This window comes from Dendropsophus ebraccatus, chromosome 6 (assembly GCF_027789765.1).
Source record: "Dendropsophus ebraccatus isolate aDenEbr1 chromosome 6, aDenEbr1.pat, whole genome shotgun sequence".
Lineage (NCBI taxonomy): Eukaryota > Metazoa > Chordata > Amphibia > Anura > Hylidae > Dendropsophus > Dendropsophus ebraccatus.
In genome coordinates, this window is record NC_091459.1 from 32,273,339 (window position 1) to 32,287,592 (window position 14,254).

Consider the following 14,254-nt stretch of genomic DNA (forward strand, 5'->3'; position numbering starts at 1 on the left):
CTGCAGACTATTGCCTGTGCCATCTCCTGCCACGCCTCGCCTGCCGACACCAGCAACCAAGCCAGGGGTAGCGACCTGGGGGTCGCCTGCCGCAGCAAGTCCATCCCGCCTTGCGGCGGGCTCTGGTGAAAACCAGCGGCCCCTTAGACTCCGCTCCCTGGTGAGGTTTGTGCCATCGCTGGTGCCGGTCCAGTGGATCCACTACTCCGGGCGTTACACTGCTGTCAGTATGTATAGTGAGTACACTTACTAATACTATACACTGAACTATTTTACTATAAAGTGGCCAACCCCTTTAATTACCTTTTTCGTAGTTTGCAACTGAGCCAGCTCTCTCTCCCATCAATTGGTGGAGAAGGCAAAGGATTGTACACACAGCACGATTAAGAGGAGGAGGCAAGCACCGACCTGTCAGCTCAGTGATCGCTCCTCATTCTCTGCTCGCTGTCTGTGCTGTCTTGTGGAATGAGGGGGCCACGGTTGGCAGCTGGAGGGGCTGCCCGATCCTTAGATCGTCTGGTTGGTCCATTGAAGAGAGTGGCTGCCACTCCTATTACCTTGAAGCAGACCATCGCTATCATCATAGGGATTTTTCGACCTGTTGAAAGACCCTGATCAACCGACATTGTGCATGTTGAGTGATCGTGATCTTTTAATAGGCACTAATACACCAGAACAGACAGTAATTGACCAAGTTCGGCCGATAATCGCTTGGTGTAATAGGGTCCTTAAACAAGTTGTGCACCAACTAACCCCTTGGAAGGCCCCCAGGTCCAATCCTACCTCCACAAGGGCTAGCCATTTTTTGTGAGAAAGTTGGCCAAAGGAACAATGGGCAGAACTTTTGTCACGTTTTTTCTTTCATGGGAACCACAAAATGCCGACTTTGACCTTTATAATCAGGATGCCTGGAATTATAATAAGAAAATATTGAACACAATTGGCAGCTACATTTTTCTGTCCACGCTCAATACCCACTCATGGTGGGTTCAGCCATCAGTATAAAGGGGTCCTCACGAGACAGAGGTTGGGCATGATGGAAAATCACTGCATGACCCCTTTGTTCTCTGAGAGATAAGCCACAGCGCAGAGATTAGCTGCAGATTACCACGCCTCCTCCCCAAAGAGAACACCGGAATGGGGAGAATGGGAGAAATAACTGTTAGCTCCACTTTATTAAAGATGTATGGCAACCTTTATAATAGAATCCATAGAGTGGGCGGGGGCAAATTCTACTATAATGAGAATTCTATGAGGCCATGTAACACCCTGGGGTCTCTCTCTCTTTCCCTGCTGCTCCAGGACAAACAAGCACTTACTAGAAACAGGTATACTAATGGTCAACTGCTGAATGTTTATTGTTATATTCTGCATATATCTATATCATTAAAATGAAAGTCTGTCTGTCTATCTGTCTGTCTGTCCATCTGTCCCATACAGACTTCCGAATGCCTGAACCGTTTGACCCCAAATTTGGCCCACAGATACATTGGGTGCCCGGGCAGGTAAGAGCGAAGGTACTGTCCTTGCCAGATGTACACGAGAGGAAGGGGATGCGGAAGACCGCCCTATAGAGATGAATGGGAAAATCTGCACACACAGGTGACATAATTAGCTGCTGCTGCCCAACAGTAAATGGCAGTTGGGAGCGTAAGCAACCAATAGGATTACTGCTTTCATTTTCACAGGGAGCTGTGGTTGCTAGGGCAGCTGCCTCACAACATCCACAGAAATAACTGGTAGACCCCCTACTCCATCTATACAGTACATGTATACAGGACCCCCTACTCCATCTATACAGTACATGTATATACAGGGCACTACAGGTATACAGGACCCCCTACTCCATCTATACAGTACATGTATATACAGGGCACTACAGGTATACAGGGCCCCCTACTCCATCTATACAGTACATGTATACAGGGCAGTATCACCAGCTGCTGCTGCCCTAAGCACTAAACCTGACCTGACCAATTCCGCCAAACTGTGACTGGATAACACCGCCACACCAGACCTGACCAATACCGCCATACTGTGACTGGATAACATCGCCATACCAGTCCTGACCAATACCCCCACACTGTGCCTGGATAACACCGCCATACCAGACCTGACCAATACCACCACACTGTGACTGGATAACACTGCCATACCAGACCTGACCAATACCACCACACTGTGACTGGATAACACCGCCATAGCAGACCTGACCAATACCACCACACTGTGACTGGATAACACCGCCATAGCAGACCTGACCAATACCGCAATACTGTGACTGGATAACATCGCCATACCAGTCCTGACCAATACCCCCACACTGTGCCTGGATAACACCGCCATACCAGACCTGACCAATACGGCCACACTGTGACTGGATTACACTGCCATACCAGACCTGACCAATACCGCCATACTGTGACTGGATAACACTGCCATACCAGACCTGACCAATACCACCATACTGTGACTGGATAACACCGCCATACCAGACCTGACCAATACCGCCATACTGTGAATGGATAACACTGCCATACCAGACCTGACCAATGCTGCCATACTGTGACTGGATAACACCGCCATACCAGACCTGACCAATACCGCCATACTGTGACTGGATGACACTGCCACACCAGACCTGACCAATATTACCATACCCCCCTTCGAAAAGACACTAGATTTTCTGGCAAGTCTGAACAGGAGGTGGAAGACTAGAAAAATAAAAAAAAATTAAAAAGTAGTTTCCTTTCCCCTGCTCCCTGGTGCTGCCCCCATGCAAGGTGCTGCCCTAGGCAGACCCCGAGTGCCCAAAGGTAAATAAGACCCTGCAGGTATACAAGACACTACAGATATATAGGACCCCAAAACTATACAATACAGGTGCACGGGACCTCCACCAACTATATACTACAGGTATACAGGACCCCAAACTATACACTACAGGTATACAGGACCTCCACCAACTCTATACTACAGGTATACAGGACCTCCACCGACTATATACTACAGGTATACAGGACCCCAAATTATACACTACAGGTATAGAGGAATCCAAAACTATACACTACAAGTAAACAGGACCTCCACCAACTCTATACTACAGGTATACAGCACCCCCACCAACTCTATACTACAGGTATACAGGACCCAAAACTATACACTACAGGCATACAGGAACTCCAAAAACTATTTACTACAGGTATACAGGACCCCAAAACTATACACTACAGATATACAGGAACTCCACCAACTCTATACTACAGGTATACAGCACCTCCACCAACTCTGTACTACAGGTATACAGGACCCTCAAACTATACAGTTTATACAGTTTATACAGTTTATTTCTATACAGTTTATAGTTATACAAACTATACAGTACACAGGACCCCCGAACTATATACTATAGAACACTACAGGTATACAGGACCCCAAAACTATACACTACAGGTATACAGGACCTCCATCAACTATATACTACAGGTATACAGGACCCCAAACTATATACTACAGGTATACAGCACCCCCACCAACTCTATACTATAGGTATACAGGACCCCAAACTATACACTACAGGTATACAGGAACTCCACCAACTATATACTACAGGTATACAGGACCCCCAAACTATATACTTCAGGTATACAAGATCTCCACCAACTCTATACTACAGGTATACAGGACCCCAAACTATACACTACAGGTATACAGGACCCTAAAACTATACACTACAGGTATACAGGACCTCCATCAACTATACACTACAGGTAAACAGGACCCCAAAACTATAAACTACAGGTATACAGGACCTCCATGAACTATATACTACAGGTATACAGCACCCCCACCAACTCTATACTACAGGTTTAAAGGATCCCAAAGTATACACTACAGGTATACAGGACCTCCATCAACTATACAATACAGATATACAGGACCCCAAAACTATACACTACAGGTATACAGGACCTCCACCAACTCTATACTACAGGTATACAGCACCTCCACCAACTTTATACTACAGGTATACAGGACCCCCAAACTTTACACTACAGGTATACAAGACCTCTACCAACTTTAAACTACAGGTAAACAGGACCCCCAAACTATACACTACAGGTATACAGAACTCCCGAACTATATACTACAGGTATACAAGACCTCCACCAACTATACACTACAGGTATCCAGGACCCTCAAACTATGATATAGAAGACCTCCACCAACTATACTTTACAGGTATACAGCACCTTCAACAACTGTATATTACAGGTATACAGGACCCCCAACTGTACAGTACAGGTATACAGGACCTCTACCAGCTATACACTGCAGGTATACAGTACTTCCCAAACTATACAGTACAGGTATACAGCCCCCCCCCAATTTTACACTACTGATATACAGGACCTCCCTCAACTATACACTAAAGGTATACAGGACCCCCTCAACTATACACCACAGGTGTAAAGCCCCCCCCCCCCACAACTATACACTACATGTATACAGGATGAATGTTTGAAGTTTTTAATTTATTTCTAATGTGCATAAGCTACAATTTACATAAACAGTGCAGAACTGACAGGTATATAGGGGCATATAGGGCTACTGGCGATTTCCCCTTAAACAAAAAAACAAGGACATAGATTGGCCTCCTGGGCACCTTAGAATAAATCTAACTAACAAACTTTATACCCGGGCAGCGCCGGGTACATTTTCTAGTATAATTCTATATTTACATAGGCATTATTGGCCACATGTGTTTTGTATCTAGGAGGCAGCTATGTGTGGTTGTGTCCTCTCTGTAATATGATCTAGCTGTATATATATTGTTTTGTCATCTCGGTGCTATCAGTTAAGTATTCTATAAAAGTATGTAAGCATCTGGGTTGTATGTTGCTGCGGTGTGCTGTGTGAAGAGGATGTACGTCATACATAACACTGGGTAAGTAGCTTGTATACGAAACAAAAGTATCAGACTAGGAACAGACTAAAGGGCCCAATTACTAGAGATGAGCAAACCGGGTTAGAGTCGATCCGAACCCGAACTTTCGGCATTTGATTAGCGGTGGCTGCTGAACTTGGATAAAGCTCTAAGGATGTCTGAGAAACATGGATACAGCCAATGACTATATCCATGATTTCCACATAGCCTTAGGGCTTTATCCAACTTCAGCAGCCACCGCTAATCAAATGCCGAAAGTTCGGGTTCGGATCGACTCGAGCATGCTCAAGGTTCGCTCATCTCTACTAATTACCCAAACACCAACAACCCTTTATCATTGCTGTACGGCAATATTTATCTGATGCTGTTACAGATTGATGGGTTTAAGGGAAACTGTATAACTACAAACAATTTAGAATTTACAAATTACAAATACATTTAAAACCATACTAAAATATGCAATAAAAGATTGTGAACATATTGTATAAAGTTGTATAAGATGTATAACTTTTCAGGAATAACCTACACCAGGGGTCCCCAACCACCGGGTCACAGACCAATATTGGCTGGTGAATTATTTGGTCCTGGGCCACAGCTAAGGCAGCTTAATGGGTGTTTAGTTAAGTGCAGCACTCTGAAAGAGCAAGAAGCCAATGGCACCCCACCCTGCCATTCATTAAGCTGTCTGCGCCCACAAGAGGCCGTTCTCTTCCTCAAAAACTCCAGTGCTTGAGTGACGTCACTTGAGCTCATGCAGAGTATGGAGGAAGAGGAGATGCCACTGAACTGCACGGGAGCCGGCTGAGTATTGGTGCTTTTTGTTTATATTACAGAGGGGTGCCTACATACTACCGACTGGGGTCTACCTGCACAGAAGGGCCTAACTACTATATAGGGACACGGAGGAGACCTAACTACTATATGGGGGACAAGCGGGCCTAATACTAAATGTGCTGGAATAAGCAACCGAAAATGTTTTTCTGGCAGATTTTGCAGGGAAGAGTTTGTAGCCTGGGACGGATGGAAAAAAAAAAGTAAACAACTCCAATCAGAGAAAGAAATCACCTGTAGGTCACTGTATATAAGGTAAATTGTCGTAATTTGTAAGGTCACTGTGCATGGGGATATTGCTCTTAGTACAGTATAGGATTATATTCAGTAACAGTATAGTGTTAATGGCAGTGGTCATGGTGTACCTTGTATACCAGTATTTATGTGAATCTAAATTCTAGTTGCAATCATCCAGGCTCCCCCTTACTAAGGTTCATTTGTCTTAGTATAACGTATGTGCAGCCAATTCCCAGGTCATATCATATTTGTCTCATTGGTAATTTGGTGGTCTTGATACTTTAACTTCTCATTTATGATAAAGTAGTAACAATAACTAGTAGTACTTTGAAAAATAACCTAGATGTAAAGGTCATATTACACTAAACAATTATCAGCCTTATTTGGCCAATGACCGGCCATTCAGGATAATAATTTAGTGTATTAGCGCATGTTAAAAGGCCAAGATCAGTCAACATGTGAGATGTCAGCTGATCGGGGTCTTTCAACATGGTGAAAGATCCCTGTCTGTGCAGCAACGTTCTGCTGTGCGTTGTACCGGTCAATAGCGTTAGCAGCATACCGCCACTGACTACATTGGGCCACCAGAATGATCCTTAGATACCGCTCCCGCTGCTCTCCGCGGCCCCTCCCGCTGCTCCCCGCTCGCTGTCTGTGCATGTAGTAGCACAGGCAGCAAACAGGGAACAAGGAGGCCCGATGTTCCGAGGGCCGTGTGATGCAGCCGTTAGACAACGGCTGGTACATGAATTACCCTTAATGTACAAGATTATGTGGATTACCTGATATGGTAAATCAGCCATTCTAAGGTAAGTTTCCATCTTCAGGCAGAATGGAGATAGACTAGGTACACCGTTGTTTGGCCGTGAAAACTGATGTAATATAATGGCATCTTTGGAATCAACCTCTTGCTCTTTCCTGGAAACATATATACATATGAGTAAAACACAAACAATACAATACACTGTCAAACAATTAAAGCGACTCTGTAACCACAATCTGACCCCCCCAAACCACTTGTACCTTCGGATAGCTGCTTTTAATCCAAGATCTATCCTGGGGTCCGTTCAGCAGGTGATGTAGTTATTGCCCTAAAAACAACTTTTAAACTGGCAGCCCCGTGCCCAACGGCCGTGGCTTAGAATATCTGTGCCCTAACTTTGCACCACCCCTCCGTCCCTCCTCCCCACCCTCTTCATCATTAAGAATGCCACTGGAACATATTCTCCTGTCTAAACATTGCACAGGTGCCTTAACGATCCAGCCTAGGTGCCGTGCTGACACAGGTAAGGAATAGGAGACAATCTACCTGGAGCATTCTTAATGATGAGGTGGGCGGGGAGGAGGGTCAGAGAGGTTGTGCCAGCCTAATGCATACACACTATAGGCCATGCCAAATTGACACAGGGCTGCCAGTTTAAAAGTAGTTTTTTAGGACAATAACTGCATCATCTGCCAAACGGACCCCAGGACAGATCTTGGATTAAAAGCAGCTATTTGAAGGTACAAAATGGTTTGGGGGGGTCAGATTGTAGGTACAGAGTCACTTTAAGTAATTTATTGACTACAAAGCAATACAGTAGATTATAACTGTTTGTTGACAACAAATACCAAGAAACTTGCAAAGCATAGAGGAGGGAATTACTTCTGGCTGCTTTTATTTCCCCTAGACTGACACATGTAACACCAGCGGGGGGCATCTCCCCCCAGCCTTTTCATGGGAACCAGAAAGATGAGGTTTTCAGAAGTGGAACCCCCACCTATCGAACATCTGCCTATGCAATAAATAGTTGTAATAACGGGGATCATAATTCTTCCTTAGTCTTTACCCCCACTGTAAATAGAGCCAATACTTATAAAGTGCTTTTTTTCCCTGCACTTACTATGCATCAAGGCTTCACTTCCTGGATAACATGGTGATGTCACTTCCTGGATAAAATGGTGATGTCATGACCCGACTCCCAGAGCTGTGCGGGCTGTGGCTGCTGGAAAGGATGATGGCAGGGGGATGCTCAGTGTCCCTCCAGTGCCCTGTGTCCCTCAGTGTCCCCCTGCTATCATCCTCTCCAGCAGCCACAGCCCGCACAGCTCTGGGAGTCTGGTCATGACATCACCATTTTATCCAGGAAGTGACATCACCATGTTATCCAGGAAGTGACATCACCATGTTATCCAGGAAGTGAAGCCTTGATGCAGTAGTAAGTGCAGGGAAAAAAACACTTTATGTGCATTTCCCATAATAAGTGTATATTGGTGATTTGTATAACTTTTGGGGGGAAATACAATACTTTAATAAATATTTTCTTCGGACTTGTCCTTTAATAACTGATCTGACATGCTGTTTCAGCCACACGGCAGCTTCTGCACGGAAAGGTGTTTGGTTTTGCCATCACAATCTTCTAACCCTGATTAATTTAAAACACCTACAGTACACACAGGGAAGAATTTATTTCCCGCTTTTTATCCTGGTCTTTCCACATGTTGCTCTATTTTCTGATGAAGGGAGGTGTACTCCCGAATTGCGTCATCTGCATGTTCTTCCTGAAATAAATCACTTTCATATTTCTTACATCGGCTGTCTTTGGGCATATTTTTGGATAGTGCTGACCTTGTGAGTACCATAGTGTTTTCTGTTTTTATTTTCTTTGCAACTTATAATGTGTCATTAAAGAGGGTTTTCCATAAAAAAAATCCATACAGGCTGGAACCCGTGTAAAAAAAAAAAATGTACTCAGTTCACAGTTAACTTCTATTCCAGTGTTCCTGTGTCTCTCACTATTAGTGCACCAGGGACATCCCAAACACTGTGCATGTGAAGTTACAGGGAATCACTGACCTCTGCGGCAATGCCTTGATCACGCAGGAGAAGACCGCTGGGCCCACCAGCTGCAGTGTCAAAAGTACTAAGTAAACAAAGTCACTGCAGCATTTCCAGCAAGGGACAACTGGGCGGGAACAAACTGAGGGGTGAGTATACAATTTGGTCCAAGCTTGTAAATATCAAATAATAGTATGCTTTCTGGGCAGGAGGCGAAGAGGCCTGTTATTCAATAGATTCTACCAGTAAGGTCCTATTACACAAAGCAATTGTAATGCAGACAGCGATCAACCAATGAGCTTGACAGCTGATCGCTGTCATCCAGCATGTCAAAAAATCATTGGCCGCTGGCCGCACATCTCTTCTTGCAAAGGGCGATGTGTGGCCAACAGCACATCATGAAACGTTTTTTGCAATAATGGCTGTTATTTGCCCTTATTTTTACATTGTGTGAACATAGCCCTAGATAGAAAACTATTTTGGATGGTATAAACTTCTTTATAATTAGGTTATGCTCAAACATAATACTACAGTCAGTATTTTCAGCCAAAACCAGAGGTAGAACCAACAGCGACAGAGTTTTCGACCTACTCCTGGTTTTGGTTTTAAAATGACTCTGTACCCACAATCCCCCCCCCCCCCAAACCGTTTGTACCTTCAGATAGCTTCTTTTAATCCAAGATCTATCCTGGGGTCCGTTCGGCAGGTGATGCAGTTATTGTCCTAAAAACCTATTTTTAAACGTGCAGCCCCGTGTCAAATTGGTGTGGCCTAGAGTATCTGTGCCCTAACCTTACACCACCCTCCGTGCCTCCTCCCCACCCTCTTCATGCTTTAGGAATGCTCCAGGCAGATTGTCTCCTATTCATCACCTGTGAGAACACTGCACATGGACTGGATCGTTAAGGCACCTGTGCAGTTTTCACTGCAGAGGAGTAGGAAATATTCTGCCATTGGCATTCCTAATGATGAAGAGGGTGGGGAGGAGGCACGGAGGGTGGTGCAAGGTTAGGGCACAGATACTCTAGGCCATGGCCGTTGGCCATGGCTGCAAGTTTAAGAGTTGTTTTTTAGGACAATAACTGCATCACCAGCCGAATGGACCACAGGACAGATCTTGGATTAAAAGAAGCTATCCAAAGGTACAAGTGGTTTGTGGGGAACAGATTGTGGGTACAGGGTTGCTTTAAAGAGGATGTACCACCAGGTACGTCCTCTTTAACCTGACACAGGGATAGAATGCCGCTGTCACGGGGAAGCCGATACCACGGTCCGTTTTTCGGACTGCGGCCCGGTTCCCCTGTACGGCGCAGTTCTTTCCACGGTTACCACCCAGTTCGAAAAACGGACCGCGGCACCGGCTTTCCTGTGACAGCGACGTTCTATCCCTGTGTCAGGTTAAAGAGGTTGTACCTGGTGGTACATCCTCTTTAAGTAATAACCAAAATACTGACTGCTACTTGATTGTATTGCAGAATGATAATTCTCTTGGGTGCTATGATTAATCAGAATGCATCCACCAGAGAAGAAATGGAAAAGTAATAGATGTGCTGTAACAAGGCCAAGCTTATGGCTAGGGTCACATTTGTGGGACTCAAAAGAGTAGATGACTGAGCCCCCCCCCCCCCCAAAAAACAAACAAACAAACAAAAAAAAAACTACACACTTTCCAATGTGCCAAATGTAGTCACTAAGTTCAGTCCTTTGAAATCAATGCATCCTTTACATGTAGGCTGTGGTATACATTAATATACCAGTCAAACTGGTTTTCAGGCTCATAACACAAGTGTAGGGCTGGTTTCAGGTGTCGGTCTTAGAGAAAAGCAAAGTACCTACAAGAAGGCCACAAACCTAAGGGGAGAACACAAAAAAACATACGCCTCCTAGAAACTCAATACAGACCTGCCTTCTTGGCCGTCTACCATGTATATGCCATCCTGTACAATATAGACCACTGTACACAGCCTGTGTTGCACAACATGACATGCATGAGTCACAAAGCAACGGTAATGGTCAAAATGCTCCCCCAAATATGACAAGCCATTACTGTTATTATGTAATTGCCTCATATACTATGGATTTCCCAATTGATTATAACATTATTATTAACCAAATTGAAAAAAAATCAAAAGAAGCCACTGAGCTGCTGTGCACCACTTAGCTGATGGAAATCTCTTGTCTATTAGTCTAATCCTCCCATACATTACTATGTTTAGTTATAAAAGTGCAAATGGTGCCTATACTGCCTTTCATACAGTTATATTTACTATTACATCTGTAACAATATTGTACTAATATTATTGTTATATAGACTGCTACCATATTATTGTTACATAGAGTACTACCATATTATTGTTATATATAGTACTAGCATATTATTGTTTCATATAGTACTACCATATTATTGTTACATATAGTACCACCATATTATTGTTATATATAGTACCACCATATTATTGTTATATATAATACTACCATATTATTGTTATATAAAGTACTAGCATATTATTATTATTATTATTATTATTATTATTATTATTATTATTATTATTATTATATAGAGTAGTACCATATTATTGTTATTTATAGTATTACCTTATTGTTGTTACATATAGTACTACTATATTAGTGTTATATATAGTACTATCATATTATAGTTACACAGAGTACTACTATATTAGTGTTATATATAGTACTATCATATTATAGTTACACAGAGTACTACTATATTAGTGTTATATATAGTACTACCAAATTATAGTTACATAGAGTACTACCATATTATTGTTATATATAATACTATCATATTAGTGTTATATATAGTACTACCATATTAGTGTTATATATAGTACTACCATATTAATGTTATATATATGATACTACCATATTAGTGTTATATATAGTACTACCATATTATAGTTACATAGAATACTACCATATTATTGTTATATAAAGTACAACCATATTGTTGTTACAATACCAACCATGCTGACTAATACAGGGGAGACAAAAACACCATAAACCACAATCCTACAGTCCCCACCTAATGTTGTTTACAGCACAAGGAGAAGCCAGTAGGAGCAGCACAACACTACAGAGGGCAGAAAAATATCATGTCAACTATGAAAGCTGGTAGCATCCATTCATGTACAATAACAACAATCCAGCATGTCAAACCCACCAATAATATATCCCCCTTATCCAGATTAACCCCCTGCTGTGCAGAGCATCACATCTGAGGGATTAACCCAATGAAGTGAAAGTGCTCCATTCTGTGTATAGTCCAGGATGCTGTAAACACTGTGTGAGGATGGAGAGTAGAGCAAGGACAGGGAGCACAGGCCACGATATATATATATATATATATATATATATATATATATATATATATATACTATATACTATACTATATATATATATATACTGTCCATCTATAGTACCTGATAGCCAGCAGCTCATGGAGGAGGTAAGCAGCAGCAGCCAGCAGGGCTCCTCCAGTTAGGTAAAGGGTTTTCTTCCACCAGGAGTCGGATCCCAGCCCTGACATAACGCCACCGTAATCCTGCAATGGGAAAGCGACGATGTCCCCATAAAAGGAGTAGTTGTCCTCTGATCCTACACACCAGCAGAGGGAGAAGCTCTGATTCCGGCTCAGATCAACCACACAAGACCTGGAGGAGACTAGAGAAACCCCCCAGTGCATGCTGTGTGGCCTGTCCTCTGCCCCTGCACCCCGACACATCCAGGGCCAGACTCCAAGCCAGGGCAGGCTACATAGGCAGGAGCAGGGCAGGCTACATAGGCAGGAGCAGGGCAGGCAGTGCTGCTGGTGAGGAGGAGGAGGAGGATGATGGTGATGGGCAGGGAGGAGGCAGCAGCATGTAGACTAGGATGTGGCTCTCCTCTTCCTCCTCCTCACTGGTGCCTGGTCTTAGCTTCCTCTTTGTGCGGTGCTGATGTCATCTCCATCCACACTGATGCTGATGCTGATGGGAGAATGTACAGTGTATACTGGCTTATGGAAAGAAAACTGCTATATATATACAGTGTATACTGGCTTATGGAAAGAAAACTGCTATATATATTCAGTGTATACTGGCTTATGCAAAAAAAACTACTATATATACAGTATATATATATATATATATATATATATATATATATATATATATATATATATACACATGGGTCATTCATTACACTAAGTCCACACTGTGCCAGTCAGCGACCACCACCCCCGCAGGCGTGCACAGTCAGGGAAGGGAGGCCATGGAACGGCCCTGCAACCCCCATGCCACAGGACCAGACCCAGGTCCTGTGACATTGGGGTTACGGGGCCATTCCATGGCCTCCCTTCCCTGCATGTGCACGCTTTGCGTGGGTGGCGACCGCTGGCCGACAGGGTGTGGAGTTAGCGTAGGGACCCGTGTGGACCAGAGGACCTGCGCGGTGGTACACGGGGCAATATGGCTTGATCAATTCATATACAGACACTCTGGTGTTGATTTTTTATATAGGCCGAGCGGCATGAGTATCAGCCATAGATGGGATGTGCAGCCGTTCCATTCTCTCCAGTTCATATATATATATATATATATATATATATATATATATATATATATATATATTCATATATACAGTGTATACTGCCTTATGGGGGGGAAACTGCCCATTGGACACACACACATATATATAAAATCTATATTACATATTAAATTCAGTTGTCCATGTTACCTTACTACAATTCTGTTCATCTTTTCTAGTTGTTTCCAGTTGTTTTCTGTTCTATAAAACTGACAGCCAATGTCAGCTGTACGACCTATATATAAGTATAAATGATTCTTTCTCAGTCTGCTGAAGGACTACTCTACTCCTGTACATTTAGATAGATACGGCTACATTCACACTGCTCACATTTATGAACTAATATTCTTATAGGTTTTACTTATGCAACAAATGCATGCGACCTGATACCAAAAGTGCAATTTTTAATAAATTATTTATTTAGGGTGCCTTCACACATAACTAGAGATGAGCGAACCGGGTTTGGGTTCGAGTCCATCTGAACCCGAACTTTCGGTATTTGATTAGCGGTGGCTGCTAAAAGCTCTAAGGTTGTCTGGAAAACATGGATACAGCCAAAGACTATATCCATGTTTTCCACATAGCCTTAGGGCTTTATCCAACTTCAGCAGCCACCGCTAATCAAATGCCGAAAGTTCGGGTTCGGATCGACTCGAGCATGCTCGATTTTCGCTCATCTCTACTCATAACAAATCCGCTGCGGATCCATTGCCTTGTACTTTCTATGAGAATACATACTCGCAGCGAGATTGACACCCAGCTGCGAGTATGTTAGTTAACCCCCTACCTGCTCCGGGCTCCGGCTTGCTTCAGGGGTCCCGTTGTCTGTACGTCCC

The 14,254-nt window shown here is 43.4% G+C and overlaps 1 protein-coding gene across 1 annotated transcript in view; it reads right to left on the minus strand.

The window, feature by feature from the left end:
• The window catches only part of FAXC (failed axon connections homolog, metaxin like GST domain containing), a 28,089-nt gene extending 15,352 nt beyond the window's left edge, over positions 1–12,737 (minus strand). Inside the window, exons 1-2 of the mRNA XM_069973601.1 lie at positions 12,275–12,737; positions 6,799–6,934 (exon numbers count right to left, since the gene is read on the minus strand). Of these exons, the coding sequence (XP_069829702.1) occupies positions 6,799–6,934; positions 12,275–12,576 (438 nt within the window). The 5' untranslated portion in view covers positions 12,577–12,737. The remainder of the gene's footprint in view (positions 1–6,798; positions 6,935–12,274) is intronic.
• Positions 12,738–14,254: the final 1,517 nt, after the last annotated feature.